Source organism: Phascolarctos cinereus, unplaced genomic scaffold (genome assembly GCF_003287225.1).
Source record: "Phascolarctos cinereus isolate Bilbo 61053 unplaced genomic scaffold, phaCin_HiC Scaffold_4;HRSCAF=312, whole genome shotgun sequence".
Taxonomy (NCBI): domain Eukaryota; kingdom Metazoa; phylum Chordata; class Mammalia; order Diprotodontia; family Phascolarctidae; genus Phascolarctos; species Phascolarctos cinereus.
The window spans coordinates 176106813-176122163 of NW_027555847.1; the positions used below are offsets into that span (position 1 = coordinate 176106813).

Genomic DNA, 15351 nt, shown 5'->3' on the forward strand with positions numbered 1-15351 from the left:
GTAGTAGGTACTATATAAAATACTAGCTATCATGCTAGTGTTATTATTACTACGTGTTGTAACATTGATTATTCACTTTAAACTGGAATAAATTTGAAAGGAAATACTATTTTATTATGTGTTAATAATTCATACCTATTAGAAAAAATAAGCATGAAGTAATAGAAGCTCATTCTCCTTTTTTTTTTCTAGATGTTTTAAGTAAATTATTCCAGGCTGAAATTCCCTGTTTAATTTAGATAAATGGCCTTTTTGGAATAGTTCTTGAAAATGAGGGAGGTGGGAAATGCTGTTGATGTTTAAACTTGAAAACAAATAACTTTTTCCCTCCAAAGTGAAAAGCTTTCTTTGAATTTTTGTGAGAATTTTAACCCAGACCTTTTAAAATCTCGCTAGTTTGAGTTGGCAATCAATGTTTTTAATTTTTATAAAAAAAAATAACCCCCCTTTTACCTTCAAACATTATTTAAACAGTGTAAGTTTTTGGTCTGAAAAACAGAATGAAGCGTGAAGTACAGCCAAAACCAAGCTCTGCCTGATTTCATGTAGAAACTGTGGCAAACCACAGTCTTTCAAAAGCTTTCTAACCCCAACTCACACATCACTTCCATCTAGTTTATATGAATTTAGGGGTGGGAAAATATGTAAAACGAAGTGTTTTTTTGTTCAATGTTGCATGAAACTGTAGAAAAGAGCCAGGTTTGTTAAGTTTGAGCTTTTTAGAGGCTAGTCTTCTTTGATTGGGTTCCTGAAAGGCAGAGGTACTGCTTTGGGTATGTAAGATTGATAATATGGGCTAAGAGAGCAAAAAAGTAGAGAGTGTCATGTTAACTTTTAATAGTTTTTAGAGCAGATGTGTTTCAGTTTTTATAAAGTTTTCCTCTTCTCTATCTTGTCTGTGCTCTACATTCCCCAACTGTTTAAATCAATTATAAGTCTTTAAAACTGCCAGACTTATACTTCTTTTTGCTTGTTTATATTTTGAGCCTGGATCTCTCTCACAGGCTGAGAGTGCCATGGCCATTCATAAGCCTAATTAAAATCCTGATTTGGACAGAAGCTTTAACCTGCTTTGTTATTCTGACCTGGGCTGGTTCAACCCTCCTTGAGGCAACTAGGTTGCCCAGGGCAGAGAGTGCTCACCCTGGAGTCAGGGAGACCCCAGTTCAAATGTGACACTTACTAGCTAAGTGACCCTGGGCAAGTCACTTAATCACTGCCTGCCTCAGTTTCCTCAATTGTATAATGGGGATAATAATAATAATCTACCTCCCAGAGTTGTTGTGAGGATCAAATGGGTGCTTAGCACAGTGCTTGACTCATAGTAGATGCTTAATAAATGCTTATTCCTTCCTCCCCCTCCCCCCACCTCCACTCCACCCCAATCTTAGTCAGCCTGATGGCATTCCATCCCTGGGGGCTCACCATATTTTTGTAGGTGTTATCCTTCCTGTAGCTCAGAAATCCTAAATTAAATCAATCAGCCCCAAAAGCTATACATCTCCATGCCTAGCAACACTTTTTTTTCCACACCACCACTGAAATCCATTCTGTAATAAAGTATTATTCTGTATGTTTTCTTTGTCCCAACATAATGCCCAGTGAGTACTCCCTCCACTGAGGAAATTAACCTACCTTCCTGACAAAGAACAAAGATTTTGAAAATTATTCAGTGCAATTCAGTTCCATCCTTGTCCTAGAATGCTCTCTTTTTCTTCTCTAAATTTCATCCCTCTAGTGGCTGAATACATCTCTCCAGGAAGTGTAGCATATATTCCTTAGGAGATATGAAGTGTATTATTTTTATAAACATTCTGTGAATCTCAGCTTAAAGAAAAGAGAGTATACATTTAATGAGGCTTTGTAATAGGACTGCCTAATGCATCTAGGTTTGGGGGTTCTGAAAACAACACGGTTACGTTAAGTATATTAGACATAACTTTCCTCATGCCCAAGATTCACCAGTCATTGTGAACTGGTCTATCCATTTGGAAAACAATTTGTAACTGTGCCCCGAAAGTCACTACGCTCTATATACCTTTTCACTCTGCTATATCATTGCTATGCCTTTTTTTCCAAAGAGATCAAAGAAAGGAGGCTTATAACTTAAAAAAAATTGTAGCAGTATCATTAAATCTTAAACATAAAATATGTATTAAGTGATATGGCAAGACAAAAGCAATGGTAATCATACTATTTACTTAATAGAATGCAAAAGCAAGAATAATAAATTTTTAAAAACCATTTATTACGTGCTAAGCACTGGGGATACAAATAGAAAAAGTGGGATCATCTCTGCTCTCAAGAAGTCTCCTCTCTAATTGTGCAAGAAAGCAAATAAGAGAAAGTTCAGCCGCAAAGCAGCAGGTTCAAAGGTCAACTAAGGGTATCACAGTGATGGCAGATGGCAGTGCCCAGAAGTGCTTAGGTTGCATGAGTAAATCAGGTCTCTGAGGGAGCCTTCTTCACATCATACCAGGCTATCTCATTCAGTAACATTAAATAAAAATACACCTGTGCATTCTTTTATAAAATATATTATATATTATAATATTAACATAATTATAATAATATATAATATTTATATTATATTATACCTTATAATCTAGTATATTATATAATAAAATATAAAAGTTCTATTTCCACATTTCATTGTTGAGAGCAGGTGACCTTGAATTCACTAGCAGGCTTTGGAGATGTCTTTGAATCTGCTGTCTGAGAAGAGCAATCATCATTAGACTGAATGGTGGGCTCCAGGCAGGAATATTTTGACTGGCAATTTGTGAAAGGTAGATGAGAATGGGTAAAGAAAGTATTTCATCTGATACTGGCAGTAAGAATCTTGCAATCAATTAATAAGCAACTATTATGTGTTCACTGCTATGGGTTTGAGATAGAGAAGTGAAGAAATCTTGCCCTCAATGAGCTTACATTCTTTAGGTGAGAAACCTGGGGAAAAATCTCTTGAGTCTAAAATTCTGAGATCCTGTCATCCTTAAGGCTTGATGTCAGCAGGATTGGGTAGGAAGAAAGGAAGAAGAGAGACACTGAATGTTATCTTATATTTATGGTCTAAATGTCTTAAGATACCTGTGCATCATTCTGAAAAACGGAGTTCAAAGTAACTAATTTATTTCACAGTTCTGTAAATGGCTTAGCAGTCAAAACATTGGACACTCATTAAAATGCAACCCTCATTTAATTGCCAGATGTGGGAATAGAGCTTGCTTTTTTTTTTTTAAGAAATTTTGTGTGTTGATATTGTAATAGCCAGCTTCTATTTTAAGGAAAGAAAAGTGATTTCAATGAGGTGTTGGAAAAGGAATGTTCTTTTTCAATCATATCCCATTTTGGGAGTTAAAAAATAAGATCACCATTTTCATAGTGCAGTATTAACATTAGCCTCATGTCAGACCTTTTGAGCAAAAATTTCAGAAGCGGTTTCTAGTTAAAAGGCCATTTTGTAAGTGTGTTTTAGTAGCAAAGGTATTAGCTTGAAAGTTGCAAAGATGGAATAAAATTAGACTATGTGCTTACCCAGACATAAAGTCTGACTTGTTCACTAAGCCAGTAATGTTAAGTCCATTTACCCTGCCTAACTTGTTTTCGGATCTGTGGGATGTCTGCTTTTTGCTTTTAAGAAAAACACAGATTCACCAGATGAATTGGAAATGTTTTCTGTTTTCTTCATCAAACAGTTCAGATGTTGCCAAGGAGGTCTGCCCTTTCAAAGCACTCTCTCCCCGCCCCCTACTTGCTTCTTACTTTGGCCTCCGTGTTCCATGCATAAAGATTGCTGTATTAAATTGAGCAAAGTAACCTTAGAAAACAAACAGCTGATTGGCATGATTCAGCTGAGTGACATTGAGAACTTGACTCCAATGCTGTGAAAATAGGCTCTTGTACTACAGAAAATAAGTTTAAGTTTCGTTTGGAAGGGGCATTCTCCTTAAGTAGGCTATAATTTTTTTGTCCTCATTCTGCACATCCTTCTTTCTTGGCAGAGTCGGCTGTAGGTAACAGCTTTGGAGCCCCAGGCAAGTGTTATAATATCAGCAAAAGGGGTAGAGAAATAGGGACATCTTTGGACCACCACCCTGTGAAAATGTCCCCCACACTCTTGAGCTTTGCATACCTTACTTCCTTCACATTTGTCACTCCTCACCTCTTATAACGTGATGATTCTGTAATATATACAAGTGTACTCCATTTTCTACAAAAGCTATATCACTAATAGGAAACCATTCAGCAATTTGGGGTAACTAAAATTTGTGTGTGTGTGTGTGTGTGTGTGTGTGTGTATATACACACACACACACACACATATATATATACATATACTAAACTTGACAAATACCAAATAAAATGGGCATTTTCATATACATAGTAGAACAGAAATAGAGGATTGTACATGGAACTGTTGCTCTCCATATACTATTTGCTTTTCTTTTTAAGTACATGATCAGTTCACTCTGGAGCTTGCAAAGTTGTTTTGCTTGTCTGTCATTCTTCCTGGCCTTCCTTCTGATTTCTTCTGTTCATTGTTTCAACAGCTGACTTAAGGACCCACACTTATTTTCTTTTTCTTCTTCACTCTATACCTATTCCTCTTCTTCCCATTCCCACTTGGAAATGGAAAGGAAAAACAAAGCAAGCTCTTGTGACATCTATGTCTAATGAGGCAAAACAAATTCCTACATTAACTGCCATCAAAACTGTATGCTTTGTTTTGTGTCTTTAGTCCTTCAAACTTTTTTCATGGTGAAGCATCAAATACAGCCTTATATCAGACATTTTGAGGAAATATTTCAGAAATTTCTATTTAAAAAGGCCATTCTGTAAGTATGTTTCCACAGCAAAAGTGGGCCAAAATGATGTGGTTTAGGGGTTCAGGGGTGCTGGGACCCCAATATCACAACACGTGGGTCCTGTCCGAAAGAATTCGACCCAAGCCTTCTTTCAGCCAAAGACAAGGTTTATTAGAACATCTGTCATATTGGGCAGACTCTTAAGGAGTCTGAACATTAGTAAGCTATTGGCTAGATTATAAGAATCTGACCAGTGGCTAGATTTTAAGAATCTGAGCATCTCAATGGATACAAGGTGGACCTTATATTCAGAAAGACTGTGGGAGGGATCTAGGAGTGGCCAAGTAGTTTGGGGTGACTGGACAAGGGGTCTAAGGAGATCTGGATGGGAATGGCCAGTAAGCTGGGGTGAACAGAACTCTTGGGACCTGGACAATGGAGCCTAGCTAGGATTAAGTGTGGGAAATGGCCAGGGGCCAAAGGGAGGTAAGACAATGGAGGGGAGATTGGGTGTAGCCACAAGGAAAGGGCAGTTCATCACGCCTTATCATCACTGCTTTGGAATCGTGGTTGATCACTGCATTGATCAGAATTGTGAGTCTTTCAAAGTTTTTTTTTTTTATAAATTGTTTTCTTGGTTCTGCTAACTTCGCTCTATCAGCTCATATAAGTTTTTTCAGGTTTCCCTCTTATGATTTTTCATGGCATAATAGTATTCCATTGCAAGTTGGTGAATCCCTAGTTTCTAGGTTTTTGCCACTACAAACGAAACAAAAAGTTACAACAGCAACAATACATCTCACAGGCTTGTTAAGAAGATTAAATCAGATGGTACAAGAAAGCATTTTGAAAGTCATAAGATCTGTACAAATGTGAGGTATTAATGATAATATAATTGACTGTTAATTTTAAATTTGGGGGGGAGGGGCTACACAGTGGGGTTAAGTGACTTGCCCAGGGTCATACAGCTAGTAAGTGTTATGCATCTGAGGCCAGATTTGGATGAACTCAGGTCCTCCTGACCCCAAGGCCGGTGCTCTATCCACTGGGCCGCCTAGCTGCCTCTAAAATATTTCTTAAATATTTTCAAGTTGTTTAAATATGTATCTGAATTTGCTACTAAAAAGCTCTTACTAATCAAGGCTAATACTCATCCTAGGGGCAGCTAGGTGGAGCAGTGCCATACCTGGACTCGGGAAGATTCATCTTCCTGAATTCAAATATGGTGTCAGAAACTTACTAGCTATTTGACTCTAGGTAAGTCAGTTAACTCAGTCTGCCTCAGCTTCCTCATCTATAAAAAGAGCTGAAAAAGGAAATAGCAAACCACTCCAGTATCTTTGCCAAGAAAACCCCAAATAGGGTCATGAAGAATATTCAGTTGTTCAGAACTGAAACGACTCAACATCAATAATACTCATTCTATGAATTTTCTTGATAAAATGAAACATGGAGGAATTTGCTTTTGGCTTTTAATTTTGACACATTCAAAGAAAACTTAGTTTTAAGTTAGGTTGGATTGGGGAGATTGGGTCCAGGATTGTGATTTCTCCTGGTATGGAAATTCCTTTCACCAATACAGATCTCAATAAATCTGGAACTGATAGTATAAAAAAACTCCCTGGGTCACTGAGAGGTGAAATAAATTTTTCATGGTCACAGCTAGTATTTGCCAAAGGCAAGATTTGAGCATAGGTCTTCTTGACACCAAAGACAGCCTTCTATCTGTGATATCATGCAACCTCTCTCGTTGCATTTTCATATACTTTAATATTTTCAAGTGCAATTTCAGCCTTGAGTTTTCTGTTCTTCAGTGAATTTCACCTTGTTCTGTTTATATGGATAGTAAATGTCAGTCATTAAGCATTTATTAAGTGCCTACTATATACCAGGCACTGTGTTAAGTGCTAGGGATACAAAATGAGGCAGTCCCTTGACTTGGCAGTCCCTTCCCTCAAGTAGCTCCTGGTGTAATATTAGGAGGAGACATACAGGCACGCAAGCGCGCACACACACACACACACACACACACACACATACATATAGATATAGTTGTTTGTGTGTATATGTATATATATATGTGTACACATATACAAATAAGCTATGTGAAGATAAACAGGAAATAACTAAGAAAGCTCTAGAATTAAGAGGATTTGGGAAAGGCTTCCTCTAGATTCTAGAGGCTAGAAGATGTGGTATTGGTTGAAGTGGGGGAAACCAGGAAGTGGGAGTTGAGTGAGAGCATTCCAGGCATGGAAGACAGCTAGGGAAAATGCCCAGATCCAAGAGATGGAGTGTCTTGTTCGTGAAACAGCAAGGAGATCATTGCCACTGCATCAAAAAGTATGTGATGGGGAACAAGTCATAAGAAGACTGAAAAGTAGCAGAAGGTATAGGCTGTGAAGGGCTTTGAATGCAAAGTAGAAGATTTTATACATTGAAACCTGGAGGCAAGAGGGGGACACTAGAGTTCTCTGAGTAGGGAGGGTGGCATGATTGAATCTGGGCTTTAGGAAAATCACCATGGCAGTTGAATGGAGAATTGCTTGGCGTAGGCCATTGTGATGTTCAAGTATGAGGTGATGAGGCCTTTACCAGGTTTCAACAGACCTTGGATATGGGGGATAATAGTGAAGGGTAGAGAATAACACCTGGATTGCGAGGATAGTGGTGCCCTCAGCAATAATAAGTTAGGAGGGTGTGAGGAGAGTTTGGCAGGGAGAGATAATGAGTTCCATTTTGAACATGTTACGTTTAAGATGTCTACTGGACGTGCAGGTCAAGATGTCTGAAAGACAGTTGGAGTTGTGATGTTGGAGGTCAGTAGAAAGGTGAGAGCAGGATAAGTGGATTTTAGAATCATCAGCATAGAAATGGCAATTAAATCTATGGGAGCTGATGACAACACCAAGTGACGTTGTATAGAGGGAGAAGAGAAAAGAGCCCAATGTGGGAAGCCTGTGGTTAGGAATTATGAACTGGATAAGCATCCTGGAAAGCAGTCATCTGATAAATAGAAGAACAGGAGAGCAGGAGTGGTGTGATGAAAACCTAGGCAGAAGGGAGTATGAGGGGGGAAGAGGGTGATCAATAATGTCAAAGGCTGCAGAGAAGTCAGAGAGAATGGGAATTGAGAAAAGGCCAATTTGGGCCTTAATTTGGCAAATAAATCAGTGGCAGCTTTGGAGAGAGCAGTTTCAGTAGAATGAAGTTGGAAGCCAGATTGTAAGGGTTAATATAGTTGGGGGCATGGAAGGATTAAATGAGGGTTTTAGGATGGAGGAGTTATGAAGTTGTTTGTAGGCAATAGGGAAGGAGACAGTAGAAAGAAAGAGATTGAAAATAAGTGACACAGAGAGGGCAATATGTCAAAGGAGATGGGCTGGAATGGAATTTCTTGAACAAGTAGAGGGATTAGCCTTGGTAAGGAATAAGGCCACTTCATCATGTGAGACAGGGGTAAAGGAGAAGACTGTGGCAGAAGGCATCTGAGTGCTATGAAATAGATAGGAACTCTTTTTTGCCCCTGTAAAATATGAGACAAGGTTCTCTGCTGAGAGAGTGGGATTTGACCCATGGGAGGTTTAAGGAGGAATGAAAAGGTTTAGAAGAGCCACTGTGGACTATATCTGAATCCTGAACAATGTTTTAAAAATGTTTTAAATGAACAATGTTTTAAAAATGGAAATTTGTTAGAGATATTTAGAATTTTTGCTCAAAGGAGATGGATTTCTACACAGTCTTTGGTCATTGTCTTTTAAAGAAAGAATGCATAATCTAAACTATGAGATAGGTTTTCTTTCCTCTAATGAGAACATTTTATCTCCATCATTAAAATAGGGCTGTGGTGTTAATGTTGATGTGTCTGTGTAGGCTCTGAATTTTCACTGAATAGAGCTTTAAAAAGAGAAGAAAACTTAAAACTTAAAAAGATATCCAATTCATGAAGGGTGTGGGTCTAGTTAGTTTCTAAGTAAATTGCGTAATAGGGCTACTTTGGATTAGCAAGAATTAAGCAGTTGTTTTCCCTGGGAATAACTTTCTTCCATGCTTCTCTCTGACTGATGCTTTATTCCCAGCCACCCAAGGAGATATCCCCTTTCCCCCCCTTTATGGTTGGTTTTCTGTTTTAATTATCAGGCCTGTAAAGTGCGGCTTTATTCACAAGACACCCAGTGACAGCTCTATTAATGTTAACACTTGAGGTGGAAACAGCTTCTTAGTAATTATCTCCTGATAGTGGAAACCTCTTTGGAAGGAAAAACTAAGGTGGTGTATTTATTTGAAATCGAAGCAACTTGGACTGTCTTTGAAGAAAGCAGCAGTTATAAAATTAAATCAATAAATAGAAATAGTTGTAGAATAGAAGAATGTGTTATATAATAGTGGTGTCAAACTCAAATAGAAATAAATACCTGGCAGCACATAATGACTTGGAAAATCACAAATTAATGTTATCTATATTATATTTTATTTATTTTGTCCAACATTTCCCAATTACATTTTAATCTGGTTTGTACACCTCTTGTAGAAAAAAGAGCTTTCTGGAGAAAATATTCTCTGACTTTATTTTTAATTTCCCCTCTGAAAATTTACGAAAGGGAAATACATTTAAAGACTAGACTTTGCTGGAATTTGAGGATACAGAGACAAAAACAATACATTCCTTGCCCCTCAGGATCTTACATGTCAACATGAGGAATAAGACGTATATACAAGTAAATATGATACAAAGTAGAAAGTGAAAGGGTCAAAGGAGAGATCTGCACAAAGCACTTATTTGAGGATAGGCTATAACTAAGCTGGGGGAGGTATCAGGGATAATTTCATGGAGAAGGTTGTAGCTGAGCTTCAGGAAAAGGACTTTTTGGGCAAAGAGGGTGCAAATTACAGGCATGGGGGAATCTTTTTTATAAAGAAGACTCAAAGGCAGTGATTTGCAAAAGTGTAGTCTGGGTACCCTGGAAAGTCCTTTCAGGATGTCTGTGAGGTCAAAAGTATTTACATAAGAAGCTTTTATTTCTAATATAAAGGATTTAGCAATAACCTACATAAACAATAGGTCTTTGGGAGCTCCTCAGTTTTTAGGAGTATAAAGGGGTCCTTGGTCCAAAAAGTTTGAGAACCTCTGTTCTAAGATTGCATCCACAAAAGTGTATGGAGGGGGTGTGGTGGGGAGTGAGGAATGAGTTCAGTTTGGGATACTTTGAGGTTTTGGTCCCTAAATTAGAGTACTATTTCATTTGCATTTAGAGTAAAGCCTTACTAATTCAGTCTAGTTGGAAGGAAAGTAAACTTTAAAAGGGAAGATGGCCAAATAGTGTAGACCTGAATTTTAAATTGATTTTAAGGACCATTTCATTTGTCTTACCTTCTGTTACATATTGTTACAGGTGTGTCTTGAGTAGAGTTCCTTGTTTCACATATGCTATGGCTCATGAATGCAGCCTTCCTGTCCACATAGACGACAAAATAATTTTCTCAGAAGTTTGCTCTTTTAAGCAAAAGTGGTTAGTTTAGATTATCTCTAATTTCCCTTCTAGCTTCAAAACTTTATGATTTTGTGAATCTAAGTAGGGCAAATATGCCTCCTACCATGCTACTTTGTTTGCTTAGTAAGTGTTATTTATATTTGATGCAAAAGTAAACATCAACTCAGAACTGCCAAAGTAGCAAAATTCGAATATATTAGAAATAGTCTCCACCAAAAGTTCCACTTGAATGGCTTTTCTTTTTTTTCTTTTTTGGAAACATTTTTCTTTTTTCTTTTTTTTTTTTTAGGCAGTTGGGGTTAAGTGACTTGCCCAGGGTCACACAGCTAGTGTCGTGTTTAGTCTGAGGCCGGATTTGAACTCAGGTCCTCCTGACTTCAAGGATGGCCAGTGCTCTATCCACTGTGCCACCTAGCTGCCCCTTTGAATGTCTTTTCATGGGGCAGAGGGAATCCTAGATTCTCAAGAATTATGCCATCTAGGGTAAACTCTGGCAGGCCCTACCGAGTTGTAAAGGCTTTGGAACATATTGTCTTTTTTTTTCCTTCCCCAAAGACAAGCCTAGGTTCGTTCAGAGACTCATCCTTAAGTTTGTCCCACTAATGTGGGAAAACAGGTACAGTTCTTCAACAGTAGTTGGTAGAGTTGTGAACTAATTTTGGAAAGCAATTTGAAACTACACCTTTAAAGGCTAATAAATTGTGCATACTCTTTGACCCTGCAATACCAATATCCCAAAGAGATAAAAGAAAGAAGAAAAGGACCCGTGTGTGTAAAAATATTTATAGTAGCTCTTTTCGTAATGGTAAAGAATTTAAAACTAAAGGGATGCCCACCAATTGGAGCATGACTAAACAAGGTGTGGTATATAAATGTAATGGAATATTATTGTGCTGTAAGAAATGATGAAAGGGATGGTTTCAGAGGAACCTGAGATTTATCTGAACTGATGCAAAGTGAAATGAGTAGAACCAGGGGTACAGTCTACACAGTAACAGCAATATTGTAAAGATAATCAACTTTGAAAGACTTAGGAACTCTGGTCAAACAATCTCCATTCCAAAAGACTCGTGATGAAACAGTTTCTCCATCTCCTGATGAAACAATTTCTCCATCTCCTGATAGAACTAAAGAGCTCAGAATACAAATTGAAGCCTATCTCTTTTTCTTGGCTTTTGTTTTTCAATGTGGCTAATGCAGAAATTTGTTTTGCATGACTATATGTATTTGTAATTAGTTTTGTATTTCTTGGATTCTCATTGGGCAGGCGAGAGAGGAGGAGAATAGAGAGAATTTGGAGATAAAGAAAAGAACAAAAAGTCTCTGCTTTAAAAGTAATAAAGTAAAATTTTGGCCTCTGGGTGATGGATTGGGGGTGGGGTTGGGGGATGGTGCTTAGTAGCTCATGCTTACTTTCAACTAATTCACAAACAGATTCTGTTTATATAGGTGGAGGGGAGTGTTCATATCATTTAAGTTACAGAATCTTAAAACAGAAAATTAGTACTAAATTAGTGAAATCAAAATGGATTTGGTTTGTTGTTGTACACCATAGATTTGGAACTGGAAGGGATCTTGAAAGAGCAATCCAACCGTTTCATTTTACATATGGAGGAAGTGGGTCTGAGTGGTTGAGTAATTTGTCTAGGTCACAGAGCTTGTGACAAAAGTATAATTTGAACCATGGTTTTCCTGAGTCCTTAGACCCCAATTCTATCACTTTAGTTATATAATATCTTCCTTGTAAAACCTCTCAATTCTGTAGGAAGGGAGGTATAACCTGTCCTCCCTACATGTACTGTTCATCTGTAAAGGCATAGTCAATCTTAAGTCTGTCACGGTGGCCAATAAGTGATTGTCTTGTGGTAGTCAGCCACATTCTTTATATCAGCTGGTCTGACCTATAGGTCATTGCTAGCACATGTAGCACCCCATTTCTACAAATTCTCCTTCATGCTTTCTTTTCAAGGACTTATTTGTACTAATGACCATCACACCTATTTTCTCTGTCTCTTTTACTGGCTCACTGCATGCCAAGAGTAATACAGTACCATTCATTCAGCTTTTCTTCTTGAGGCCTTCCAAGTCAGTGAGGACTTTAATTTAAGAGTCATATTTGCTGGGAGTTTTCCTTACACTTAAAAACAAGATTCTCTTGAACTTCTATCTTGTCACAAAGACATGTTTTAGGTCTTTTCCCTCAGGTTACCTTGACTCGAAACTCTGAATGCTTAGAAAGTGTTCATGACTTCTTTCTGGTTCACTAAAGTAAGGGTTATGTTGGTTCCTGACCCAGGGCAACCCAAATATTCCTGCAGCGAGGGCCATGTGAACAACTGCCTAAACTATATGGTCTGAATAACCTTTTATCTGCCAAACCAACGAAATGGATTTCTGTCACATCAGTCCTTTAGATACAACCACCTCGGCAAACCTTTTCAGCTTCTTTTTCCTTATCTGTTAAAGAATGTAAAACTTGATGATTTATCTCAAGGTCGTCATGAGAAAATTGTTTTGTAAGCCTTCAAATGCTGTATAAATCTGAGTTTTTTATTACTGTTTCTTAGTTTTTATTATGAAGTAGCCAGACTCTTATAAACATTCCATGTTGAAGTCATTGGCTAGAGAAATCATACTGTGTGGTTGCTTATCAAAAATTATTAAATCTTTCTTTTTTCTTTCTACCTCTTCTCGCTAGGTGCATTTATCATCTGCTGGACTCCTGGGTTAGTCTTGTTACTTCTAGACGTCTGCTGTCCTCAGTGTGATGTCCTGGCATATGAAAAATTTTTCCTTCTTCTTGCTGAATTCAATTCTGCCATGAATCCCATCATCTATTCTTACCGTGACAAGGAAATGAGTGCCACCTTCAGACAGATCCTCTGCTGCCAGCGGAATGAGAATGCCAATGGACCCACTGATGGCTCAGATCGCTCAGCATCTTCACTCAACCACACCATCTTGGCTGGAGTTCATAGCAATGACCATTCTGTTGTGTAGAAACCAAATGGTAAATGAAGAACCAGCCATAGACTGCTGAGGGAGTACCAGGGGAGAATAACAAACTGAGGTCTTTCAACACTAATCAACTACAGTATTGGTTTCTAGAAAACCCACTCATGCACAAGACTGGTCATGTATGAGAACTGGCATATGCAAAAACACTCATCCTCTTTCTCCTCTCCCTGCTAAAAGTAGAAAGCTGATTCCTTGTAATGGAATTCATAACTAGATCACAGAAGGTCTCTTTAGACTACACTGATTAGATTTTCAAAGACTGCTTTGTTTTGGTGCCAGTTGAAAACAGTTCTGATTAATTATGCTTGTGCCTGTTTAACTTCATTTACATGTAGAAACTTAGGCTCCTCCCCCCCTTTTTTAAAAGAATACATTTCATGTAATAAATGTCATGTTTATGCCTATCAGCATGCTTCTGATGGATATTTTATGCATAGAGAGATCATAGTCTTCGTATTTTTTGCTACACTACCATAACTTCAGTATTTCTTTTTCCTGATGCAGAAAACAGGAAAGCAATGTAAATTACAATTATTTCTTTTTTTTAAAAAAAAGCATGCGTGTAATGTATTTATGCAGTTGTTTTAATGAAAGAAGAAAAAAGATGCTCATTGTAAAATCTTCTAGAAAACAGAAGAGCCTAGATCTAATTCCAGTATTTGTTTAGATTATGAAATAAATAGTATTCTAGTCTCATGGTATTTAACTTCTCATTTGTGGTACCAAGTATGTAACATATGCAAGGGTCCTTAGTTTATCACTGATGGGATTTGTGCTCTAAGAGAACAGAATCATGGGGGGGGAAATGAAGCACAATATTATTTTTAAATATATTTATGATAAGTGAGTGTTTTCTCATCACCTGTCCATTACAAAGGGATTTTTTAAAAATTGAGAAATGTCATGTCATGTTTTACCTTTGTAAAAAGGAATTTTCTGTTTTTGCACTGAGTGGGTGGCATTTTTAAGGGCACCTTATTAAATTGCCCATTTTTCCTTAAAGAACAGTGGTTACTTGAGTTACATTGAGGCACAGTGTTTTTTGTTTTTTAGAACAAATCTAAGTAGAAATAGTAAGCTGCCACAAAAGAAATAAAATCTATTAATATAGCTAACAGGATTTTGTTTCGCTGGTCTAATGTCCAGATCTTGAAAAACAGATATAAGTTTAAAGAAATTACAAAGAAATCAAAAGTACCATAAACTATACAGTGAAGAAGCCTCTTATCAGTGAAATGTAGTGAATAAAGGACCTTTATATTAAATAGCTTGGGCACTTATATCTGAAAAGTGGGAGTGGGTATGTGGCTGTATTATGTGTCATCTCCCCAGGCTTCCCCCCTAATAGATGCTTTGATGTTGTTAGCTGTTCTGATATTATGTAGTGTAAGGGCTGTGAGTAAGTGCATTGGTGTGACACAGGAGATCATATGTGAAAGGACACAATCACAAGAATGGTCTGGAGAAATGGAAGAAGGCAGACAAGAGGAAAGTGTAGAGTACTTGTTAAGCTCAGAGGGACTCAAGGTAAAGTTTAAGTTTGGAGCACTTGGCACAAGAAGGGCAGAGAGTTGAGAGCAGGAGAGAGGAAGTGCAAAAATCTTACTGAGATTGACATTGACACATTTTATTTAAAACATAAAATGTTAATGTGAGCAAGAAGATGAGCCCTGGAATTTTCACTAATGTAAATACATTGGGAAACAGGAGGGCTAGTTTAACTTTTAAGGGAAGAAAATGAAATACTAAGCCACTAATAAAATTTTCTCAATGAGTATATGACATTGTGGTGTTGGTCGTGATTGGTGTTTCTCTTTAAGACCCTTCCAACATGGTTTATGTTGATTCCCAACAGCTTCCTCTCCTGAATTTCTCTGCTGTGGTTGCTTCTTGAGTTTGATCCTGAAACAGAGGCCTTCAGGAACAAAAATGGAATTATATTTTTAAGTGGTCTAATTTCTTAACAGTGACATATAAACTTTGAAATGGGTTCAAAGGACAGAATCAGAAATTTTTTTCTAGGCAGTGGGGTT

The 15351-nt window shown here is 37.6% G+C and overlaps 1 protein-coding gene across 1 annotated transcript in view; it reads left to right on the forward strand.

Annotated features, from left to right (window-relative positions):
• Window positions 1–15100, forward strand: part of LPAR1 (lysophosphatidic acid receptor 1) — a 148311-nt gene extending 133211 nt beyond the window's left edge. The window contains 1 exon segment of the mRNA XM_021001839.1: window positions 12999–15100. Coding sequence (XP_020857498.1) covers window positions 12999–13300 — 302 coding nt within the window. The 3' untranslated portion in view covers window positions 13301–15100.
• The last annotated feature ends 251 nt before the right edge of the window (window positions 15101–15351 follow it).